The sequence below is a fragment of the Pempheris klunzingeri genome, chromosome 10, assembly GCF_042242105.1.
Source record: "Pempheris klunzingeri isolate RE-2024b chromosome 10, fPemKlu1.hap1, whole genome shotgun sequence".
In the NCBI taxonomy this organism is placed as follows: Eukaryota; Metazoa; Chordata; class Actinopteri; order Acropomatiformes; family Pempheridae; genus Pempheris; species Pempheris klunzingeri.
In genome coordinates this window covers 11,164,208-11,186,133 of record NC_092021.1, presented here as the reverse complement: position 1 = coordinate 11,186,133, position 21,926 = coordinate 11,164,208, and the positions used below count along the sequence as shown (strand labels likewise).

Genomic DNA, 21,926 nt, shown 5'->3' with positions numbered 1-21,926 from the left:
CTTCGAGAAAATCTCCAGAACCCATTTGGCAATGTAAAATAATTATCCTTTTGCACCTGTTACAAGCACTCTTTTGTACAGTGCAACTAACGGTGTATTTTTTTCTTTGCCTGACCTGTTAAGAGGGTCGACCACAATGGCCCGAGGGTGTGACATGTTCCCTTCCAACAGAGTTTTCCTGGTCTGGGAGGCTCTTTCCAGTCTGGCAACACTGATTGTCTTCCTGTAGCCATCATTGGTCCAATACAAGTTATTACCAATCCAGTCCACTGAGATTCCTTCAACATTGTCGAGTTCTACAACAGAAGCACAGAATTAAACAAAATTGCCAAATGCAATGTTATCCGATTTGAGCTTTTCTAAGGTCTGTATAAAGGAATCTATTTGCAATAGTATGACTTTGATTGGTTCTACAAACAGGAATATTTGTATTTAATGCATGTAAAATACAAGTGCTTTAGAAATAACATAATAAAATATGCAGATAGGAAGACAGTAAGTGAAATTATTATAAGCATAATTATCAAGGAGTTAATAAAATCAGTTTCCAAATATGCAGTAATTTCCTTTGCTGTTTTGTATATTTACTGGTAAGAAATATTTCAACACTGAAATGTATATAAATTATAAAGGACAGAGCAGAGCTTGTACCAGACGTGTAAAACCAGTTTAACAATCTTTTTAAAAAGTTATTTTCTCTATTGTTTTTTTTTCTTGAGATGGGTTACAATGCATGGACAGTATATTTTGAGTACATTGACAGTGTGTTTTGAGTTGTTTAACAGCATGTGTAATGGCAAATATCATATTGTCACCTTAATTCATTCTAGGGAAATTAATTCATTCTAGGGAAATTCTGCAGTTAGTATAAAAGAACCATTTACACCCACCATCTTTAAGTATTGTCTCTCGGCCGTTTCCATCTATTTTTTGCCGCCCTATAAGGAAACTGGTGGTGTCAGCGAAGTAGATGTGTCCCGATTCTGCGTAGTAGTCAATGGCTCGAGGGTTGACCAGATCCTCAATGGGCACCATGTGCTCGTCACTGGACTTGATATTCATATCCAGGCCTTGGATGACCCCAGGACGCCCCTTACCGTAGAACAGGAAGAGATCGTTTTTGGGCTCTACAAGGCAAGAAAGGACAGGCCCTTTTTTTACTATTATTGTCAATTAATTGGTCAAATTCATCACCACTGATCCCAGCATTAAACCCTCTTACCCGCCACATTGTTCTTAAATGTGAGCCAGAGCCAGGGCCATCCATTCACCTTAATGGAGCCAGTAATCAGTGCCAATGACTATACTCTACCCCTTCAATCACGCTCCTGCCTTGACAGTACGAGAAGGAAAATGCTTGAGCAAACAGACAATGGCAATACTTACCTTGGCTGTGAACACTGTTTCTGATCTAAAATAACATGGTGTCTGGGTAGAAAGGCAAACAGAGAGGCTTAGAAAGCTGAAGCAACTCCTCGGCGGCCCACCAGCCGCTCAGGGGGCTGTATGTTCTCGAACCCTTAGGGATCCTCCGGAGAGGAAAGAGGAGGAATGAAGGAGGGCTTCCAGTGAGAGAAGCAGACCTCTCCTCGCTCTCAGCCCCTACCCTAGAGACTGAGATGCTGGGGGTGAGGACCACACATGCCTCACTTCAATTTATCATTTTGTGAGGGAGAGACCAACTACCCAGGAGACAATTAAGCATTGCAAGAGACCCAGATATCAAACCCCATGGTGACTGCTGTATGAAGAAGCACTACCATTTAGCACCGAATCTCATTATGCTCATAGAGAGAGAAAGCGCAAGCAACAAAGAGATAGCTGGTGTCATCAGAACATCTGTGAGGGGGGAATAAATCAAATGTGTCATGCCAAGCCTCCCAATGCTTCGTTACCCTGATCGAAAAGTGGTGGGCCCTCAGATTGTGTCATCAATTTGATCTTCTGCTTTTATTGTCAACTATACAATGTCCAGCAATTGATCAGACCAGCCAACAAATGCAGACAAACTTAAAACCTCATTATGACAATAATCAATCAGGCTTGCAACAGGTCGATAGCAGACCGTCACTTTCAAATGGGTCTGTGTCCACCAGCGCTCATCTTTATCACTGTCAGCCTGTGACTGAGGAATGTGAGGCACACCCTGGGCTCTAATATGACACATGACCTTTTACATGCACATTTCAATTTCAAAAAGAGCACCCATGCAATCCTTTACAGACATAAGTCATGGGTCTTGTTACGAACAGGAAGAACTGACAATGCCAATGATTTTTAATTATTTAGAACTGCATTTTTATGGAAAAAACATGATTGTTTTAAAGGATATATGCATAAATACACAATGATGCACCTATTTATATTTACAATATGTACTGACTTTTACAGGACTGTCCATCAGAGCCCAGGCTGTAGCCAGTACGACAGCGGCAGCTTCTGGACTTGTAGCTGCCACTCAGAAGGCAGATATGGGAACATCCTCCAGGCTTTCCATATGAAACTATTTCACATGCATGACTCCTGACTGTGGACAAAATCAGAAAAGACAGAGAAATTATTATAAGACAATAAAGCATCATCTTTCTGTTCTATGACTCTGGCTTGTGAGTCACAAGATGGGGAGGATACTGATACAAACTTGCACATATTAACCTATACAGTAGAAAACGCCCTTTACCTTTTGGCTGTGTGAGTTTGTGGTAAACACGGAGTCTTCTAGTATTCCCCAGGCTGGCTAGTGTCCTGCTCTCTGCTGTAATGTTGAACCTGTGGATCTGCAGCAGCTCCACAGTGGAACTCCCTTTGGAGGGGTCAGAGTGGGTAGCATAGAGGTAGTCTTCAAACACAGCTAATGTATAAATGTATGACACCTGAAAACCAAGAAGATCCATGGTGTTTTTATTACATCATCTCTGAAGCCAAAAATAAGTAAAACTAGAGGTGCACAATGAAAACAATAACAAAAACAAATTTATGAGAGGGCTGTTATCTTTAATAATGCAGAAACCACGTCGGGGGTAGGAGACGGTAGTAGGACTGTCTGTACATTTGGCAGCCCACACAGGGTCTAAAATGCTGGACTCCATAGGGAGGCCACTGGCCCTGACACCACAGCCTCCATGCTACATTTAGCAGGATGACACTTGCACAAAGCATCATGCCTGGATGAGCTGTGTTCACAGGAAGTACACCCAAGCTCGCTGGGTCACAGCTTAACATCAGGGGCACCAAGAAACATGCGCCAGGCTAAATAAATAAATAACAAACAAACCACTCAACCGTCTCTCTCTCTCTCTCTGGAATTTGGCCTCTGCACTCCATTTTACACGGGAACTTTCAGCACAATCTCATACATACCACTTAAAAGGGTGTGCATGTACTGTGCTTGTATCTTTACTTTGCCTATAGAATATGTAATGCTTGCTATTTGGTACTTGCTGGATTGAATATGATAACATAATCAACAGAGGAAGAAAAAAAAAGTAGGGAAAATGCAAAAGCAAGGTTGTGGTACAAGATGAGAAGTTGTATTAAGTTGAAATTAATTCATTCTTGAATTTCCACAACAGCAGCCATCATATAAAAGTGAAGGCCATCCTGTGCAAAATTATTCCTGAGCATGACTTACAAGGACTACAATTTGGAGGATATTTTGAGAGTAGAGGATCGGTTTTTTTTGTAATTGTATTTTGATCTTTGGGGTGCGGAGGTTAGCACTGTTGCCTCACAGCATTAAAGTTCCAGGTTCAAATCTGCCAGCCGGCTGGTTTGCAGTTTGAGCCTGGTGCCTTTCTGTGTGGAGTTTGCATGGTTTCCCTGTGCTTGTATAGGATCTCTGCTCCGACTTCCTCCCACAATCTGAAGCCATACAGGTTGGGTTAAATGGTGACTGTAAATTGCCCTTAGCTGTGAATGTGAGCATGACTAGTTGCGTGTCAGCCCTATGATTGGCTGGCGACCAGTCCAGGGTGTACCACGGCTCTCACCCAATGGCCGGTGGGATTGGCTCCCGCGCCCCCTTGACCCTTAAGGATAAGCGGTATAGACAATGCATGGATGGATAGATGTATTTTGATTTATTTATTTATTTTTTTTTAATTAAATTGGGACATATTTGGGGAAACTGAGTAACATATACAGACTGAAATTCTAAAGAATAGACATTTGAAGTACTACACATAAAACTGTATTGTAACGTATTACAACGTATAACGTATACACAGAAGAACTGTGAGCAAAGCTGTCGCCTCTGACCACTGATTCCATTGGCTATGATAGAAAGGAGCTGCTTGACATTTACATTTGTATGTGATGAGGTGAACATTATGTCTCAATGAACCACAAGCTAATGGAGGGAATATTTTGTACAAAACATGTGCAAACACAATAAGATGCTTGATATGTACGTTGAACATTAAGGGTGAACATCTAGTCCAAGATACTTGAAAGGGTCTTTTAATGAATAGCCATAATCTGAGATGAAAGGCCTCATAAGTGTACTACAGGAAAGATACCATTGATATGCTCATTTATAAGACAGCCTGTGTGCCCCTCAGTTTAATTAACTACGTCTATCCTATTCAAAAGACATTTTCTATGTAAATGAAGAGTGAATTAAAAGAACAAGCAGTGAATATAACACCTGTATTTCAGAGATAAAGCATGGTGCCCTAAATTGGAAAATTATCCAAGAAACCCCTTCTCATGTAACATTTTGGGGTCTCTTAAATGAAGACGTAGGAAGTGCTGATAAGAGAAACCAATTGTCTGTTCAGATTCACACAAAAGTTTGTCCACATTGGCTCACTATGATGTGGAGCTCATGGAAGACAAAAGGCAGCGCTTACAGTGAAATGTGACACTCACTTGGCTCCCATGGATGATGGTGTGCCTGTTCTTGCCATTGTAATCCACCACATCGATGTAATCCAGGTAGGCATCTGCCCAGTACACCAGCTTCTTGACCACGTCCAATGCCACAGCAGTGGGCTGCTCAATTTTATAATCCACCAGCCGGGTCCGGTTGGTGCCATCCATGTTGCAGCGCTCCACCTTGGCCACGTTCCCATAGTCAGTGAAGAAGAGCATTCTGCAAAGGGTGGGAGTGTTTAAATGATCAAATGTATTATTTGCTCCAGATCTTCTAAAACCTACATACAATGAGTAAATTCACAACCACAACATGCACAGATTTCTTTTTCCTCACATTTACATGTATGTGCATTACTATGGCTTGTTTAGTGCATTTACTTTAAGCCATTTGATAATATAGAATGACACTTTGCTTATATAGCCCAACAAGTTGCTTCAAGCCGCAATTGTCTGCTCACTAAAAACCATTCCCTATCTCAACAGCGATTGTCCAATCATAGCTTGGCAACCAAAACAAGGAACAGCATTTGTCGTCATGTTGAAATGGTGTGCATGAGCCTGTAGTGAGGCTGATGCTGAGCATTTAAAGAGTGTCGGGATGAGGTGAAAAATTATAGTCTTTCAAAAAACAGAAACAGAACAGCGAAAATGTGAGATATTCTGCTGTGTGTTTAGCATGCCTGGCTAACAAGCTGACCACCTGCAGTAAGTTAGCATGTCATTAGCTAACTACATTTTTATGGGACTACAAGTTAAGTCTCATTCACGACTGGCATGTTGACTGTGTTGAGCCCGTCTTGAGTGTATCAGCAAAGCTTTATCTCTTGTAGGATTTATACAGAAACATACTTGATTTCTGTAATTTGAACAGTATTTACTGTAATATGTACAGTAAGATACTGTGCAGCATATATACAGTATGCTACTGTAAATAGCAAAGGATTCTGGATAAACATTTGGTCACTACAGTAATTCTTCTCTACTGTAAATCCATTTACAATCATGAATCTGCCTGTGAAACACTGACCAATGGGAAGGCAGATTTTTAAAATTCTGGTCAAAAAAGTAAGTATATTATATTATATTATTATTTTCAGTAAAACATTTTCAAATGTAGTCACTTCTATTGAGAGAGGTAACGATAGGTAGGAAGGTTATCATATTTTTCTCTCTGTGATATAGTTAATTATATACTGTACTGTACTGTATTAACTAAAGTTAACTAACGTTAGCTTCAACAGAAAGGTCTACACAAAGGTCTAACAGCTAGTTAACTAACATCAGTTATACATTAACTTAACTACTTTGATATGTACAAATTATTATTCAAATATGAAACGAAATGTTTTTTTTTTTTCTATAGTAGATTTTATCTATAGACTGACCGTAGGCTATAGTAGATTTTATCTATAGACTGACCGTAGACTATAGTAGATTTTATCTATAGACTGACCGTAGGCTATAGTAGATTTTATCTATAGGCTGACCAGAGGCTATAATATCACCAAAACGCTGCTGTGCTGGTTGATGTTGTGCCTGTTACAGCGGATTCTGCTCTTCCAGTGAAAACATGGATGCTGACTATGGAGGACAGAGCCATCATCCATCCACGAGGTCTGACTAATTTTTTGCCAACATAATCTGCACAGTATGTAGAAGAGGAGGCCACGCTGGAGTTTACTCAGTTTACTTACATCATAATTTCATTTACAGACAGGACAACTCTTACTCTCATGTCAGTATGACTTTTCTCCTGTCAAACTAAAATTTAAATGACGATATTGTTTTTTTTTAAGTTGAAGTCCATATTTACAAATTGTGAGGAATTTCTATTCATGATTTCTATTCATGTTTCTTTTTTTTAGATTGATAATATATCAATCTTCCAGCTAGCCATCGGTTTTAGTTTGTCTCAGTATGGTCTGAGAATCCATTCACAAAAACCTGAAACATATAAAGGGAAGATATTCCAACTCAGTGAGCATTTCATTTTGTCCAAATGAAAGTTGCAGCATGAGGTAACCCAAAATAAAACTTATTGTAATGGGTGGAGCTTTAATGATCTGACTCTTCCCAGTGGGTTCAAATGTGTATGTGTAGCACAAGATGCTTTTACAGGCAAGGCAATTTTATTTATGTAGAACATTTTATTACAGATAAATTAAACACTGAAGGCCTTTCAGCACCGAGTGATGACGGCCTGCGACTCACAGGTGGAGGAAAACCCTGGATAGAGAAAAAATGTAGTTTTTCTTGTGCTTGCAGGTTTATTCTGAGAATCAACCCTGATGACTCCAAATACACATCAAAGTCACAGATCAGCTGGAAATTTGATGAGAAGGGCGCAAAAGTACCATCTTAAATCCCTCATGGCATCTCTCATCAGAGAGCATGTGGACTGACAAAACAACTCAAATGTAACACATTTGATTTTTTATTTTAATTTTGTAACATTACATGCCTGTTGTGCTTTTCAGCAGTGTGAATTCACATTTTAGTCACACTAGCAGCATGGTGATCCTCTGACTTCATCTAGCCCCATTGTCAGGTAAGAAGTGTAATTTGTTTAATAAAATAATTTGAAATATTAATTAAAATAAAATGAATTAAAATATTTGTTTGATAAAATAACCTGCAGAACTAATGACCTCCTCATCAGCCTCAGCTGGACTTTGTGTTTATTGATAAATAACAAATGTTAACATGTTAACACACTACATTAAGATGGTGAACATGGTAAACATCAGCATGTTAGCCATTATGTGGACATTAGATTTAGTAGATACTCTGTGTGTATTTATACACACACACACTGTTTGTGATTGTTATTTGTATTAATGCTTTAGATTTTCTGTGAGCAACCTATTTCAGCCCTGTTGAAAATGATAGAATTGTTTAGAATCTTAATTAGTAAATGTTCTACAATTTAAAACTGATATGTTAAGGACAAATGTTCATTGGTAAATGTGATTTCTTTGGGTGAAAATTATGGTTTACAGTGCTACACTGCAATTGGATTGTGTTTTTAGAGGAGGATATTGCTAACAAATTATCAGTAACACAGCTAACAGAATTTGTTCAAAGTAAATTAAACAAAATTGTAATTGAAAATCTAATAATAGTGTAAATAAGAATACGGTAATATGATACTGTAAATCAAATTACAGTGATGACGACAATAATGTAAAATTGACAGCAACCTTTTTACAGTGTACTGTTTTGTTATTTCCTGTGTGTACTGTTTCGTTATGATTTATAAGCTGGGGAGGATGCTGACGTTTTTACTTTAGCCCCAGTCTTTCATCAGTTGTCAGTTGTCATTTCAAACTGACATTTGCCGGCTAGAAATATGAGCCCTACAAGGACCCGTTGTTTAAAAAATTACCAAGAATTTTAGTAGTATATCCACCCTTTCTTATCATTGTTATCTGCAATTGTGCTGTACTGCAAAACCAGAGAGAGTGATAGCAACATAGCAACAGTAACTAAGGGAGATTTAGGAAAGGATGTATGTTATTAAAATGTAACCGCTCTACACAGAATAGTTTTTACCTTTTGGCATACAAAGTTTTTATGTTATCTACAGCAATACAGTGATCCCAATTACCAAGCCCATCGATACTTTTGGTGACCTTCGGTTTTATCTACGTACGTTTGTTATGGAGTCCATCCCTAGTGGTTATAAATTGCTAAATTTATCTTTAAAGGACTATTTTTGCTGTGTTACACCCAGTTTTCAGTTGTCTGATTGTTGACACCTTAGTACCTCTTGGTTTTGTAATGGTAATATGTTGCAGTTTTTAAGGTACTGACTAACAATACTGTTTTGACAAAAGAGACTCCAGTTCAAAAGACACTTATGAGTCATTTTTGGAGGCAATAACACACAGACTTGGAGGACTAAATTGGATGACTTGTTGCCCCTTATCAGCAGATAATTCCATAAAAAATGAGTAACAACAATGACTCTGATTGATTGTTGGAGCTGAGGAGACACACAGCAATGATATTGAAATTAAATACAGTGTAAATGATGATGAAAATTCTGTATTTATAAATCAAGTCTCATAATAGTGCAATGCAATTGTGCCTAACAAAACGACATACGGAATAATAAATACAATTGAATGAAAATGATAGATAACAGGGGTGTATAATTAATGTTGAGTTACAGCAACATTTCTAAAAAGAGCATCACAATGTTTTTAAATGCCAAAAGTACCCAGTCAGACCTTTCTGATACATACACTAGAGGCAAACACAATAAAAGCAGCATTTCCCATTGCCCGTTTACGGAGCATACTGCAGAGAACCTCAGGGTATGTGACTAGATGTAAAATGATAGACAATGTGTGATGCACAGAGGAGACAAACCATTTATTACCTCAAAAACCATGAGGAGGGCTTGAAAATCAATTCTAAAAGACACAGGGAGCCAGTGGAACGTAAGACCACTGCTGAATACTCATGAAAAACAGGTGTTACATGTAGTGTAATATGTTTCTTACAATAGGGGCTGAGTAATATCTGACAAATAAATGCCCTTAAACTTAAGTAAAGTAAAAAATCTTATGCACTGTCATTTTAAGTATTGAAAACTGCTCAGGTCTGCACATATAGTAATTAACATGGAAGACCTGCAATGCTGTCTTGCTGTGGTTCTGTGGGGACAAAGCTCCGACAGCCTCCAATGATAACGAGCTACAGCCAGAGAGCAGCGGGAAGCCGACTTAATCTGCAAAAGTCAAGTCAAGGGAGAAATGGGCTGCCCTTTGAACTCTAGACCAGGCTGCACTGAAAAACTGTCAGCGTCAGCAAGGAACCCAACTCCCCAAACAGGTGCACCTCCACGTGGCATACAAATGATAGCTTTCTGGGATTAGGATGGTGCTGATGCTGTACTTGTGCATTCTGCAGCTACGACGAGATCCATGTTGGAGTCTGGAAATGAGCACCCCTGATATGATAAATGTCATGGGACCAGTGAAAAATAGTAAGTACATTACAGTGATGTATACAGAATAGACACTGTTAGAACTAATTGTTAATGAAAGACATAAACTCTAAGGCATCCTAGGTTGTTTTCTGAGTTTTCTTTGAGCAGTAGCTTTCTGTCCACTCCTTACAGCATTAGCAGGAAAATATAAATTTCCCTCAGCTACTTTGTTCAGACTTGGTGTTTTCAGACTGAATAGGTGCACCTTTAGAATAAAACATTTATAAGTACCTGCTCTTAGTATCCACTAAGATTTCTTGAAGACAATGAAATGATTATCTCTGGATTAAATTGATAATCCTCTTTAGATTAGTGTTTTGTAACACATTTGTGCAAAAAAGCTTATTAGTCATATATAAACTTCATTACCTGGGTTGACTCAATGGTGTCATGTTAACATGAGATCTTGATTCTAAAATTGCTAAATATATACTGTTTTACATCAACTAGTATGATTGGATTGGATTTGAACAAAATACATCCTTATACTAACCAAGAATGGGACTTAATAGGTTACTTTAATTTAGTAGTGATGACTTCAGCTGATGGACAAACCATACCATCAATCAAATCCTCCTCTGAAAAGCTTTTTAAAGAAAAGAAGAAAAGGTCATCCATCAAGGCTTTCACATAGCAAAGTTAAAATGCCTTATCTGATAGTAGGAAGGGTTGGGAGGAAGACAAAAATCAAAAAACAATAAAAATGGAGGGCCAAACCGGAGCATATTCTATAAACACTGTTCCTCACTCTGTGCTGCTATCTAACACCTCCCTGATGTCTACTGTTTTCACTCTATTGCTCCAGGCTTACAGACCTCTCTCAGGCAACATTCTCCAAAAAGCAATGCACATGTCTCACAAATTAGAAGCAGGAAGAAGCATTGAAAAACTTCTTCATCTTCTACTGTCAATCTAGCCTGCATGTCCAGCTCCCTTTTGAGCCAGTAGACTCAATTTCCATTTTACTATTCCTCTATACAAACAATAGAGTGAGTACTGTGTGTGAAAGTGTCTGAGTTCTATGTGAGATCTACTTACCACAAAACCACTGAAAAAGTAGCCTTACTTATCTGAGGTGATTCAGGTGGAGACAGCTGAAGTAGAAACTCTATGTAACATATATTTATCATGAGCCATATTGTCTCCAATAGCTGGCCAGCATTTAATGAGCCAAATCAAAACTGTCTACGTTGTTAAGAAACCAGGAGCTAATTATTTTGAGTATGCTGGTAACCCAAGCTGTGGAATACAGTGTTTAGTTTATAAACTGGAAATCCACGAGGAAGCAACACAGTTCAGCTTCAATGATTAAAATTAATTATATGGTATGATACAAAGTTTACATTGTCTTGGTGTTATGGGGTTTGGTCATGACACAAATGGGGCACAGCTGCGAGACGCCTCAACTGTCATTGATGTTTGCAGGTGGTCATTATTGTTATACAAGCTCCACTACTGAGAAGGTGTATCGTGATTAAGAATATATATCACAGTTTTTATAATCTCTATCTGAATATTTGTATCCTGTCCTTGTGTACATATATAATAATAATATATGTGTACATATATAAAGGTCCTGCTTTTGTCTTGTTTACTGGTAGTAAGAGGGCAGCAAAGGTTTTGAACGACTCTGGTACAGTTGCTGCATGAAATTTATCACATTTTCGTTATTATTTACTTATTTATTTTTCAGCATAATGACAGAAAATTGCTAGGAAACCAACGTAATAAGTTCTCCAACATTGTGAGCTGTGTAACAGTCAAACACATGCTGTAAATCTTTCTGTTTTCATTGAAAGCAGAGTGAGAATATTTTTCACTCCACAGTTCAGCTTTTTTGTGATCTCTACAGAGACAAAAATCCTGTAATGGAAAGTCCTGCAGGGACATTTTCTACTGAGGGATGTGGGGTGAAATCAGTGAATACAAATGAATGTCTCGACAGTAGAAGCTGTCTGAAGTATTACTATACACCGAATTACACAGCTCAAAGAGAAAAGGGCTGAGTCGAAGGACAGGGAATCATTTAAATTCCTTCATTGTAACTTGCTCACATTCTCCCAGACAAGTCAATTGTTATGCATAGTGAATTTTTGTTCTCCTCTTCCATGATTTTCTTTGCTTTAACAAAAGATGCATGATGATAAATGAGCCTTGCAGCACTTTCAGAGATGGTGTATTATATAGGCTGCAGAACACTCACCCCATGAGAGGATCCAGAGCTATTCCTTTAGGATTCAGCAGATCTAGTTGTAGGACAGTAACGCACGTGTCCCCACCATGGTCACAGACAAATATCTTGTCAGTGACACGGTCAACAAAATAGAAGTTGCCTGTCAGCCAGTCAATGGCCATGTGCTCTACATCTGCAATAGCAAACAGAGGTTATATACATCAACAGTTACATCAAAAGGGTTATCTTTTTCTCTTTTTTTTTTTTTGTCCAAAAGGTCCACCGAGAGCCTCACAAGACATCATACAAAAGTTTATGAGGGCTGAGTAGTACTTGACATAACTGATTTTGAAGTGCAGAACAGGTGTGGTGCTCCTTTAAATTAAAGCTTGATAATTCTAATGGGCTGGCAGGTTTCCATTATGTTTTTTGAATATAAGATGACTCTAGTATAAAACTAGGTAATAATAATGACAGCAACGGCCTTAAAAAGTAGCCACAGTAAACAACGTACATTTAATGTCAAAGATGTTTTAAATTTGAATGAATATATAGAAAGAGAGCTCACATTTGTGTCTGACAAAAAGACGAGAAGGAGAGAGGGACAGAGAGAAAGAGGGGTGCATGTGTCTGTGAGAGATGTGTATCTGTGTTGAAAAGATGCATCGCTATCCTTTATTCATGTAGTGTGAGTGGTCACAATTTGAGAGCATATAATCACTCAAATGCATCAGAAAAGTAAGGAAGTGATAGCAGTATGAGAAGGAATCTATTAAAAGCCGAAAACATACGTTGCAAACTTTGTTGTGTTCTTATTTCCCGTTCTTGTGTGAATCCCCGCAGGTTCCTGGTTTCAGCACAGCGGAGCTGCCCAGAGGACTCCATAGACAGAACCCAGCATACACTTTGCTGGTTGTGCTGGAAATCCAATGCCAGTGTCCCATTTGCACTCAGAGACCTCAGGGGCTGGAGGCCTGTTCCATTTAGATGGGTGATGACAATACTATCTGAACCACCAATCAGAAGCATTGGACGGCTGTCACCAGGATCTGGAGTAGAGGGGAAAATATGGAAGGCAACATTTTGTTTCTTTATTTTGGTAGCACATTTTGTACTGTTCAAATATCAAGAGACCAACTGACCTAAAAGAAAGACAGGAATGTAATTTTACATAAAAGAGAACACCCAAACACAGAAAAAGAAAGAAAGAAAGAAAGATCACAACATGATAAATGGTTATCAAAGCTGATTGATTTGAACTAGCACAACAAATTGAGAAACACAAACATTTACTCAAGCAATGGACTTGACTTTTCCTGAGCCCTCTCCTGCTGATGGGAGTAAAGGCAGGACGGGATATGCACGTAAAACTGAGATAAGCTGCTTTATGAGCTTAATTGACCGTGCACATTTTCTGACATCAGGTTCACCCCCTAAAAAAAACCCTTAATTTTCCTGAACTTCCACACAAGTCAAGGGCTACTCTCCTAATATGGGCAATAAATCAGAATGTCTGGTCACAAAACTGCTTCCCCTTATTCCTCCGAATCAACTTTTAGCAGCAAGGCATTTTTCCTCCACACAAGGGGGTAAATGGAGTTTTGACCACACAATGTTAACTTTTAATCAAGCATGTTAGGTGATATAGCAGTAATGGAAAAGCTTTTACAGAACACCATACAGTACATTTAAAAATCCCAGACAAATACTGTAATGCTGTGTTGTGTGTTTAGGGGCTTTCATGCATAAAGTCCCACTGAAATGACAAGAAGTCATCCTTTGTACTGTGAAAAATAATGTCAGAAATACTTGTTTTAGTCGACCTGGTTTTTGGGGATTTAAGTCTTCGGTAGGAACAAATGGGGACAATGTGGGAAAATTGGAAAGTAATTACAAGCAATAAGCATTTAGCCCACATTTCCACACAGTCGCCCAGTTTGGTATTTATCATGAGTCAGTGAGCTGCATTATCAAGCAGAAATGAATACGATGAGGGCGATTGTTGAGTTAGATTTTATGTTAGGAATACAAATAGAATAAAAACTATTATATCTTTCACTTTAGTCTGAGAAGAGATTAAATCAAGATTAAATCCCCAATAAGAACATTCACGCTGCGGAGTTTTAACTTCAATCTTATACTAAACACGTTAGTATGTTTTTCATTCCCTGCTGCTCCTCATCTTCTGGTCTCAGAGAGCTCTATCTGAAATTTATATTCATGAGCTTTTACAACTAATGGTAACCCTATCGTTATCCCCGTACCACTATCGCTCTCTGCTAAATTAATATTAATACATGTGAGCATTGGGTTCAGTTAAGTTTATGGGTAATCATATTCAGTTTATTCCTGGTAGGACACCAGTCACATTGATTAAAAGCTGCAACAGTGGTGTTCTCCCCTGCTAGGTCTGTTCGGCCTCCAGCTATTTTCAACCCATATATGCCATAGAGATAACACCCTAAAAAAATCTGTTTCACTTTATGGTTCAATGCATGATACAAAAATATACCTCACAAGGTTACGCTTGTTTACTTATGGATGGCAGACCACCAAAACACAATACCTCATTTGGTTGTTTTAGTTCTAAGTAGGCTGTTTTACTCATTGGGACAGATTTGTTACCAGCATCAGGCATTAACATAAATCAGGGTGACGCTGGGCATTGTCTCCGCACAAAATACTCCAGACTGCTCCCACTTAAAATCTCATGCTCATTAATTTTATCATTATCCTGGCCTGACCATGTCTACCCATTCCCATGTGCATGATAGATGTGATCACTGTTAAACCACATTAATCTTGCCCCACCAAAGCTAGTGCGCACCAAGGCTCTGATAAGATAGAATTCCACTCTGGTTGAGCAAAACCGCCCAGTTTATTATTAGAAATGAAACATCCATGCAATGCAGATTATGTTGTTTTTCCAATGCAAGTGTGCCGCTCACCTTGTTTGGCTTTGCAAGATATCCTGTCAGGCTGCAGGATGTATCCTTCCGTGCAGCTGCATCTGTATGACCCATAGGTGTTCGTGCAGGTTTGGCTGCATGCACCATACATGGCACATTCATCATGATCTTATGGAAAAAAGGAAGAGAGTCATTTGTAACAAATTAGGTGTGCTCAAACATGACCCAAATACATAAAGTATACTTAATGTGGCCTCACTCTGGCACCTCAGGCATAATTACTTTTACAACCAATGAGCCTTTTTTGGAGCTGCAGCACCCTATAAATTGCTCTCTCTCATGTCTTCCCCAAACAGGATCAAATCTAAGAAGCGGTGCTACTTTGTTAAACCCCTTCCTCCAGCATAATTATGCAATTTTATACCATGTTGTAGGTATAAGGAGTGTATAGAGTCCAACTAAGAAACTACAACTCTTCAGGCATCGTTGACAGCAAAATTATGTCTTCCACACTGGCTCACAGAAACCAGGCCTGTGGCACATATGAAGAGCATGAAAAGGGAAAGACAAAGACAGAGAGAGATTGTGTTCTGTATATACAGTATGTGTGTGTGTGCATGTGTGTTGGGAGTGTAATGCACTGTACACGAGGCCCTGCCTGCGGACAGATGGTTCTCATTTACCCAGCACCTTCTGCTTATTCATCTGAAGGAAGTCTGGCCGAGGGCAAAAGGAGAGATTGGTGTGGAGAGGAGGGAGAAAAAAAAAGGGGGGGGGGGCTCCATGACAGGAGGCCCCCACCAGCGCAGCTGAATCCTACCTCTGCAGCTCGTCCCGTCCTCGCCGACCTCAAAGCCGTCAGCGCAGAAACAGAAGGTGCCGTTTCTCGTCATGACGCAGCCGTAGCGGCACCGGAGCTCGTGGCAGGCTGACAGGAGCTCTGCAGGGGGAAAGAGAAAGAGAGAAAAAGTGAGAATTGGAGGGTATGAAAGGGTAAGTGGAATGGGAAATTACTTTTTGATTTGGGAAATTACTTTTTGGATTTTCTTCTTGTCGTAGCCCTTGCAGTCACAAATGCTCCCTTGTCATTTAACAAAAAAAAAAATTCCAGCTGACCATCACAAGTTTGAAACTGTTCTTAGATAAGAGTTTCTGTGCATCACCACATGGAGCTGAATATTGTGTGAATATATTAGAAATTATTTTCTGAATAGTTGAAGTGCACATGTAACCACAACAGGAGAGAATGGAAACACAAGAAATGTGTGATGTGTAAATTATGAAATGTCACAGGATATTGACACATCAAGTAAAATGGTATTATTTGGTATTATATTTATTATATAAATTATATTAAACTGTACATTTCATAAATTCCATAAAAAAATGTACCCAGCAATCTGAGCATGATTAAAACTTATTATCAACCCTGCATTGTAAAATCATCATTTGGCACATTGATTGACTGGTAGCAGCCCTCAGGAAGTGACAGCACTGTCATTTCCAATGTATTTTCTGAATATTGTGATTGATGATGATGATGATGATGATGCTCTGTATTGCACTAATCTCTATACAGAAACGTACAAAGAACAGCTAATTATGACATGATGAACATTTGGCAGAATAAATGGTACAACTGAAAGTCTAACCTTCAAAACAAAGTTTTAATTGCGCAAAGACTGATATTCCACTGCAGAACACTAATTAATGTCAACTTATCACCAAAAGATAAAGCCTTGCATTGACTGTCCTTCTTTTCTCCTGTGCTGACGATTGGACCAATTTATTTCCTGACAGGGTGTATTTACATTCAACAGCATTGTGGGAACTGAATGACTATAAAAGCTCCAGTTATCATTACTTTCTGAATGAAAACGCAGTCTTTGGTTTTGATTTTTTTAGAGTTGGAATTATGTGATGTCAGTGGATCAAACACTTAATGGGTTGTCAGAAGTCCATTTTTCATTACAGTATCTAACTTTCTTGCTGGCTCGCTGACACATTGAGATGAATGGTGCAGTTGGATTGTTTGGAGGGCAATATATAAATCTCATTGAGTGCTTGTTGGAGACCAATATGTCAACTAATCATAAAACAGTGTGTACTGTAAGTGAGAGGAAAGAAGAATATAACACAGAAATGTGGTGAGTTACTGTTCACTAACAAGCCAGAGGCATTAAAACATTTACACACACTACACCTCGTCGCAGACGATTGAAATCACAAAGTGGTTTGGTAATTTTACAATGAAATTACTCAAGGTGTCATCATGAAATGCTCACAGTATGTCTTAAATCCACATAAGTGTGTACAAAATGCTGTTATTGATATCAAAATATGCAGGTTGTAAAAAAATAGCCCTGTTTACAGCTTCAGAGACGGCTGAGATGGAACTACAGGGGTGAACTCTATGTGTTTGCTTTTCAAATAGCCCTCAGAGGAGTTTTGAGTGACAGGGAGTTGGACGGAGTGGAAAATGACTGAATTTTCATTTTGAGGCAAACTATTTTTGAGGTGATATAGAGCAAGCAAACACAGAAGTATTAAAATGGTAAATGCCCAGTAGCCTTTGGTCGTCAATGACCACAGAGACCCCGCATGGATATGTATTAATGCTCATCACTGGCTCATAGTAGTGAAATTATTCTGCTGAAATAACGGGGTAGATCTCAAAAAAGCTTTAAAGAAAATGTATTTCAACAATTTGAAGAAAAGGCATGGGGTTGCTTTTCTGTGTTTCAAGATTATGTTGTTGTCATTAATCATTTTGTGACAATTCTGTACTTTAAACACAGATAGTAGACAAAAACAAAAATGAATGCACATTGTGTTTGCTCAAACAGCTGCTGTCTTTATTATGATATACATTACATGTTTATGTATTACAGTTAATACATTTAATTTTGTCTTTATTGATTATTATTAATATCAGACAAAATGTGTCCTCCGTTTCTCCAATCATCAAAAGACAATGATGAAGAGAATGATTTCAAACCTGTAAACATGTATGCTATTCTTGCTCAGTGTGTAAAAAAAAAGCACACAGTGATGTAAGATGTGGCCAAATTGTTGAACTGCAGAAACAACCCCAGCCATAAACTGCACTGAAAATGGATTTCCAACAAAGCTTGTCTATACTAAAGCTTGCAAGAAGTGTTCTTGTTGGGGAGCTTACTGCACTCATACAACACGTGGACATATAACTCAACTAACGGGCATTGGCTAAGAGGTTTCACCTGAATCTGAATGCTAACAGATTATGTAGTTATTTGAATATAAAAACAAAATGGCCATTTATGTGGGTGAGACACCTTAGTTGGTGTCTCTGATAAAACTTTATTTTATTGATGTGGTTCACAGGCAAAAAAAAAAATCATATATCAGGAACTCATTCCATCACTCTGTACTTTAAGGAGAGTTGTTTTAATTTTAAGAGCTGTGAAAGAGTAGGGAAAAAAAAGGGTTTCAGATATCTAGATCTATATCACAAAATGAAATTTACCAGAAGTGTATAGTAAAGCTGCATGCACAAAAGCATTCATGCAGAGATACACACACTGTACATAGATACATTCACACAAACAACACACAAGTGTCACTCCATGGCTGTATGCAAAATTTCAAAAAGCATTTTAAGCTCAGTTTACCAAAAGAGCATTAAAGTTTTACCCTCTGTAAAGGAATGCAACAGTCTGATGGCTGTCACTGTCAAAACAGTTCTTAATGTGGCAGCACTGACATAATGTGGTGCTGATTATGACATAACATAAAACCAGTGCATCTATCGCGCTTTACTCCGCTCTCAGATAATTACCATAAGAGTTAACTTGAAACATCAGTGAAAAAGCAATTTTGACAAAAAAAAGGATTACAGAATACACACTGCATTTCAACCTGATGCTCTTTCTAAAGAACCAAACAGTGTCTAAATAATATTCTTTTTCAACCTTGACCATATGGCCCTATTTTCTGTTCTCTGTATTAAATGATTCTCTAGTTCATACATTTATTTACGTTTCAGCTACTCTGTAGCTGCAGCTAACCTTGACACATTTGAATATGAGTCACTTGCTAAGAAAATAAAACATTCATATCAAACTAATTTAGGTTCTAGTTTGTTTGTTTTGAGGGTTAGATGGAGTAGGACTGCCAGACATATCAGGGTGGACTAGAGAGCAGCACTCCCCTAAAAGTCGAGGCACATAAAGCTCTATAATGAAATGACAAAACCCTGAATACTATCAGTCATCATGAACTGCAAAGACTGATGCGAAGGTGCAGGTTGAAAGTAATCATTCCCACATACTTTAAGCCACACAGAAAGAAAAAGTTGCTTGGATACAGTGTCACTGACTGCTGTCTTCCAGAGCATTACCATCAGCAGATCAAACACAAACCATGGGTTTGTATGAAACAGGTTCCTGATTGGCTGCCTCTTATGATGGCCAAGTAGTTGTGTAAAAGAAAGCTGCACTCTGAAACTGTAGCCTCTCCGCGAGGTGGGCAAAAGTAGACTGGAGGATGTGTAATAGTGATTTGCTGCTTATTGTTTAATAGTTATTACTGCTTCACTTCAGTTCCTAATAATGTACCCATGTATGGTTACATCATTACTCTACATGACATTCTAAAAATCTTTTCACATATTTACGTAAATGAAAACAAAAATTAAGAATCACACTTAATAATATGCATATTGAAAAAAATTGTTTGAGATAGTAGGTACTTTAAAAACAAAAATTGTGAGCCTTTGACAGGTGGGTCAAAAAGTGACACTTCTTCCAGTCATCTCTGTTTACTCATTCTCAAGCTGGTGTCTGGACCCCATGTGACATGGGCATTATTATTCACTGCCTGGTGCGGTAACTAGCACGCTTCCCTGTTGTGAAACAGTATGCAAAATCACTACATGATGGGCTGAAGATATTCAAAGCTAATCCTCATATCTGCTCAAAGACGCCAGATGATCAGCTTTCCCTTTTGGCAAACACAAAGTGCTGCAGGGATTGTATATCTGCCACTGCTTGATGCTTTCCACATATCTAGAGCTATGCAGCACTACATCTGAGAACATGAGTCAATACTGAAGTATATGTAAATGCCATGATACAACGGTCTGCAAATGTACTGTGTGTGGAGGAAATATGCTTCAGGTACTTAGCAAAAGCTTTTGTTTTTTCTGTGATTTGTACGCTTTCTAGCTTGATATTATTAAACACTGGCATTAATGAAAACATACCTCTTATATGCCATCTCCTGCAAATAGGAAATACAGCTGTTAAAGATTAACTGTCAAATAAAGTGCACACTCAAATTATGAATTGTAACCACAAAGAGAAACAGCATACTTAATCTGTTCCATTACCTTGTCCAAAAACTAACGTGATTGCACCTTAAAATTAGGGACTACTGAGGTTCAAAACCCATGTAGAAATATGAAGCTCGTCATTCCGTAATATTTCACAATGTAGAAACAGATTTGAAAAACGCTGATATTACTGAATTATGCGGATAATATGATATGCAGTCTGAAACACAAAGGCATATGCATTCACAACAGCAAGCCTGGTCTAATTTGCAGTCTACAGCGTTCTAATTTGCTCTAATCAGTTGTATCAACAGAATGATTCTAGCCGTTGCAAAAAATTAAATCTATTTTTAAATAATGCGTGTTGAAATGATTGATTGAGATATGTGAAGCTCAGGGGAGGTTGTGTTTCTTTGTTTAGGGATTTTGAAAAAGTTATAATTTGCTTAAATTCTATCAGCAACCTGTTAATTGCAATGTGTGCTTAACTTAACACAAGCCATGAGGTCCAGTTTCTAGAGTAGTGAATTTACCATATACAATAATGTAATGAGAGTCAGGCCATCAGTAGGTACTGATCAGCCTTTGCTGTTATAACATGATAGAAATCTTAGTGTATATAATCATTATATTCAACTTTTAACTTATTTGGTCAAAATTGTGATTCATTGTAATTTTTTTTCTGCAGTGGCAGTGCTGTATATATTGTTGTTGCCCATGTTGTGTGAATGTTTGGATCTGACTGACTGAATTTAATTGGTGCAAAAGTTCACTTGAGTTCCAATCCCCACACGGGCACTAAACCAGAGCTCGGCCATCGCTGACTGTACTGTGTGACTCCATATATTGCTCTGTGTCGTTCGAATCAAAGGGTAACGTATGAAGTGCTGAGGTTACCTGACTGCTGTGAGTTTTAACAATCCGGTCCTTTGCCTCTATCATATCTGGATCCATGAAAGAGACACAGCAAACTCAAACAAACACAGTGAGCTGTGGGAGTTGCTGATGACTCGTCAAATGTTCACATAAAATGACCTAAAAGTACTAGTTCTAATTAAGAATAAGAGTAAATGTTAGGAAGCCTGACTTCACTTTCTGAGAGGAAGCTAGTTAGCGAAATAGTGGAATACTAACTCTTCCTCTTAATGTTGAATACCATAAATTGAATCTGTGACGCCTTGCTGAAAAAGGGGGGAAAATGTCTTAGATCAATGTTCATTGACTTAACAGAGCTATAAAGTTGACAGTATGTCTCCTGCAATGTAAGTCAAAAGCTGCCATGGTGGACATCCACCCAGAGACCTGAATCTTCGACAGTGTCCAGAAATGCATCCAAAACTGGATTTACCAATGGAAAAATATTTGCAGCATCATCCTGGTTTATATTATGTTACATAAAAGAGAGGAGAATTCTAGAGTTCGATTCATGCCATTCAAAAATTACGGTTGCACTCTCGAACAAAACGTCACACATGAATCTGGTTGAAGACTAGAGCTGAGTGTGGCAATACAAACAAGAAGCCTCACCATAGGCGAGGAGAGACTAACCCAAGGCTAACAGTCAGTTTGCCCCATCTGGCCTAATTATGGCTTCCCTTTAGGGACGGCCCATGACTGTGACTAGCCTGTCTTTCACCAAAACTCTGGTACACCCTTAGCTAA

The 21,926-nt window shown here is 38.5% G+C and overlaps 1 protein-coding gene across 1 annotated transcript in view; it reads right to left on the bottom strand.

The window, feature by feature from the left end:
- Nucleotides 1-21,926, bottom strand: part of lrp1bb (low density lipoprotein receptor-related protein 1Bb) — a 226,081-nt gene that overhangs the window by 117,606 nt on the left and 86,549 nt on the right. The window contains exons 4-12 of the mRNA XM_070837556.1: nt 15,774-15,893; nt 14,993-15,121; nt 12,836-13,093; nt 12,075-12,237; nt 4,870-5,092; nt 2,681-2,873; nt 2,384-2,527; nt 891-1,127; nt 116-296 (exon numbers count right to left, since the gene is read on the bottom strand). Coding sequence (XP_070693657.1) covers nt 116-296; nt 891-1,127; nt 2,384-2,527; nt 2,681-2,873; nt 4,870-5,092; nt 12,075-12,237; nt 12,836-13,093; nt 14,993-15,121; nt 15,774-15,893 — 1,648 coding nt within the window. The remainder of the gene's footprint in view (nt 1-115; nt 297-890; nt 1,128-2,383; nt 2,528-2,680; nt 2,874-4,869; nt 5,093-12,074; nt 12,238-12,835; nt 13,094-14,992; nt 15,122-15,773; nt 15,894-21,926) is intronic.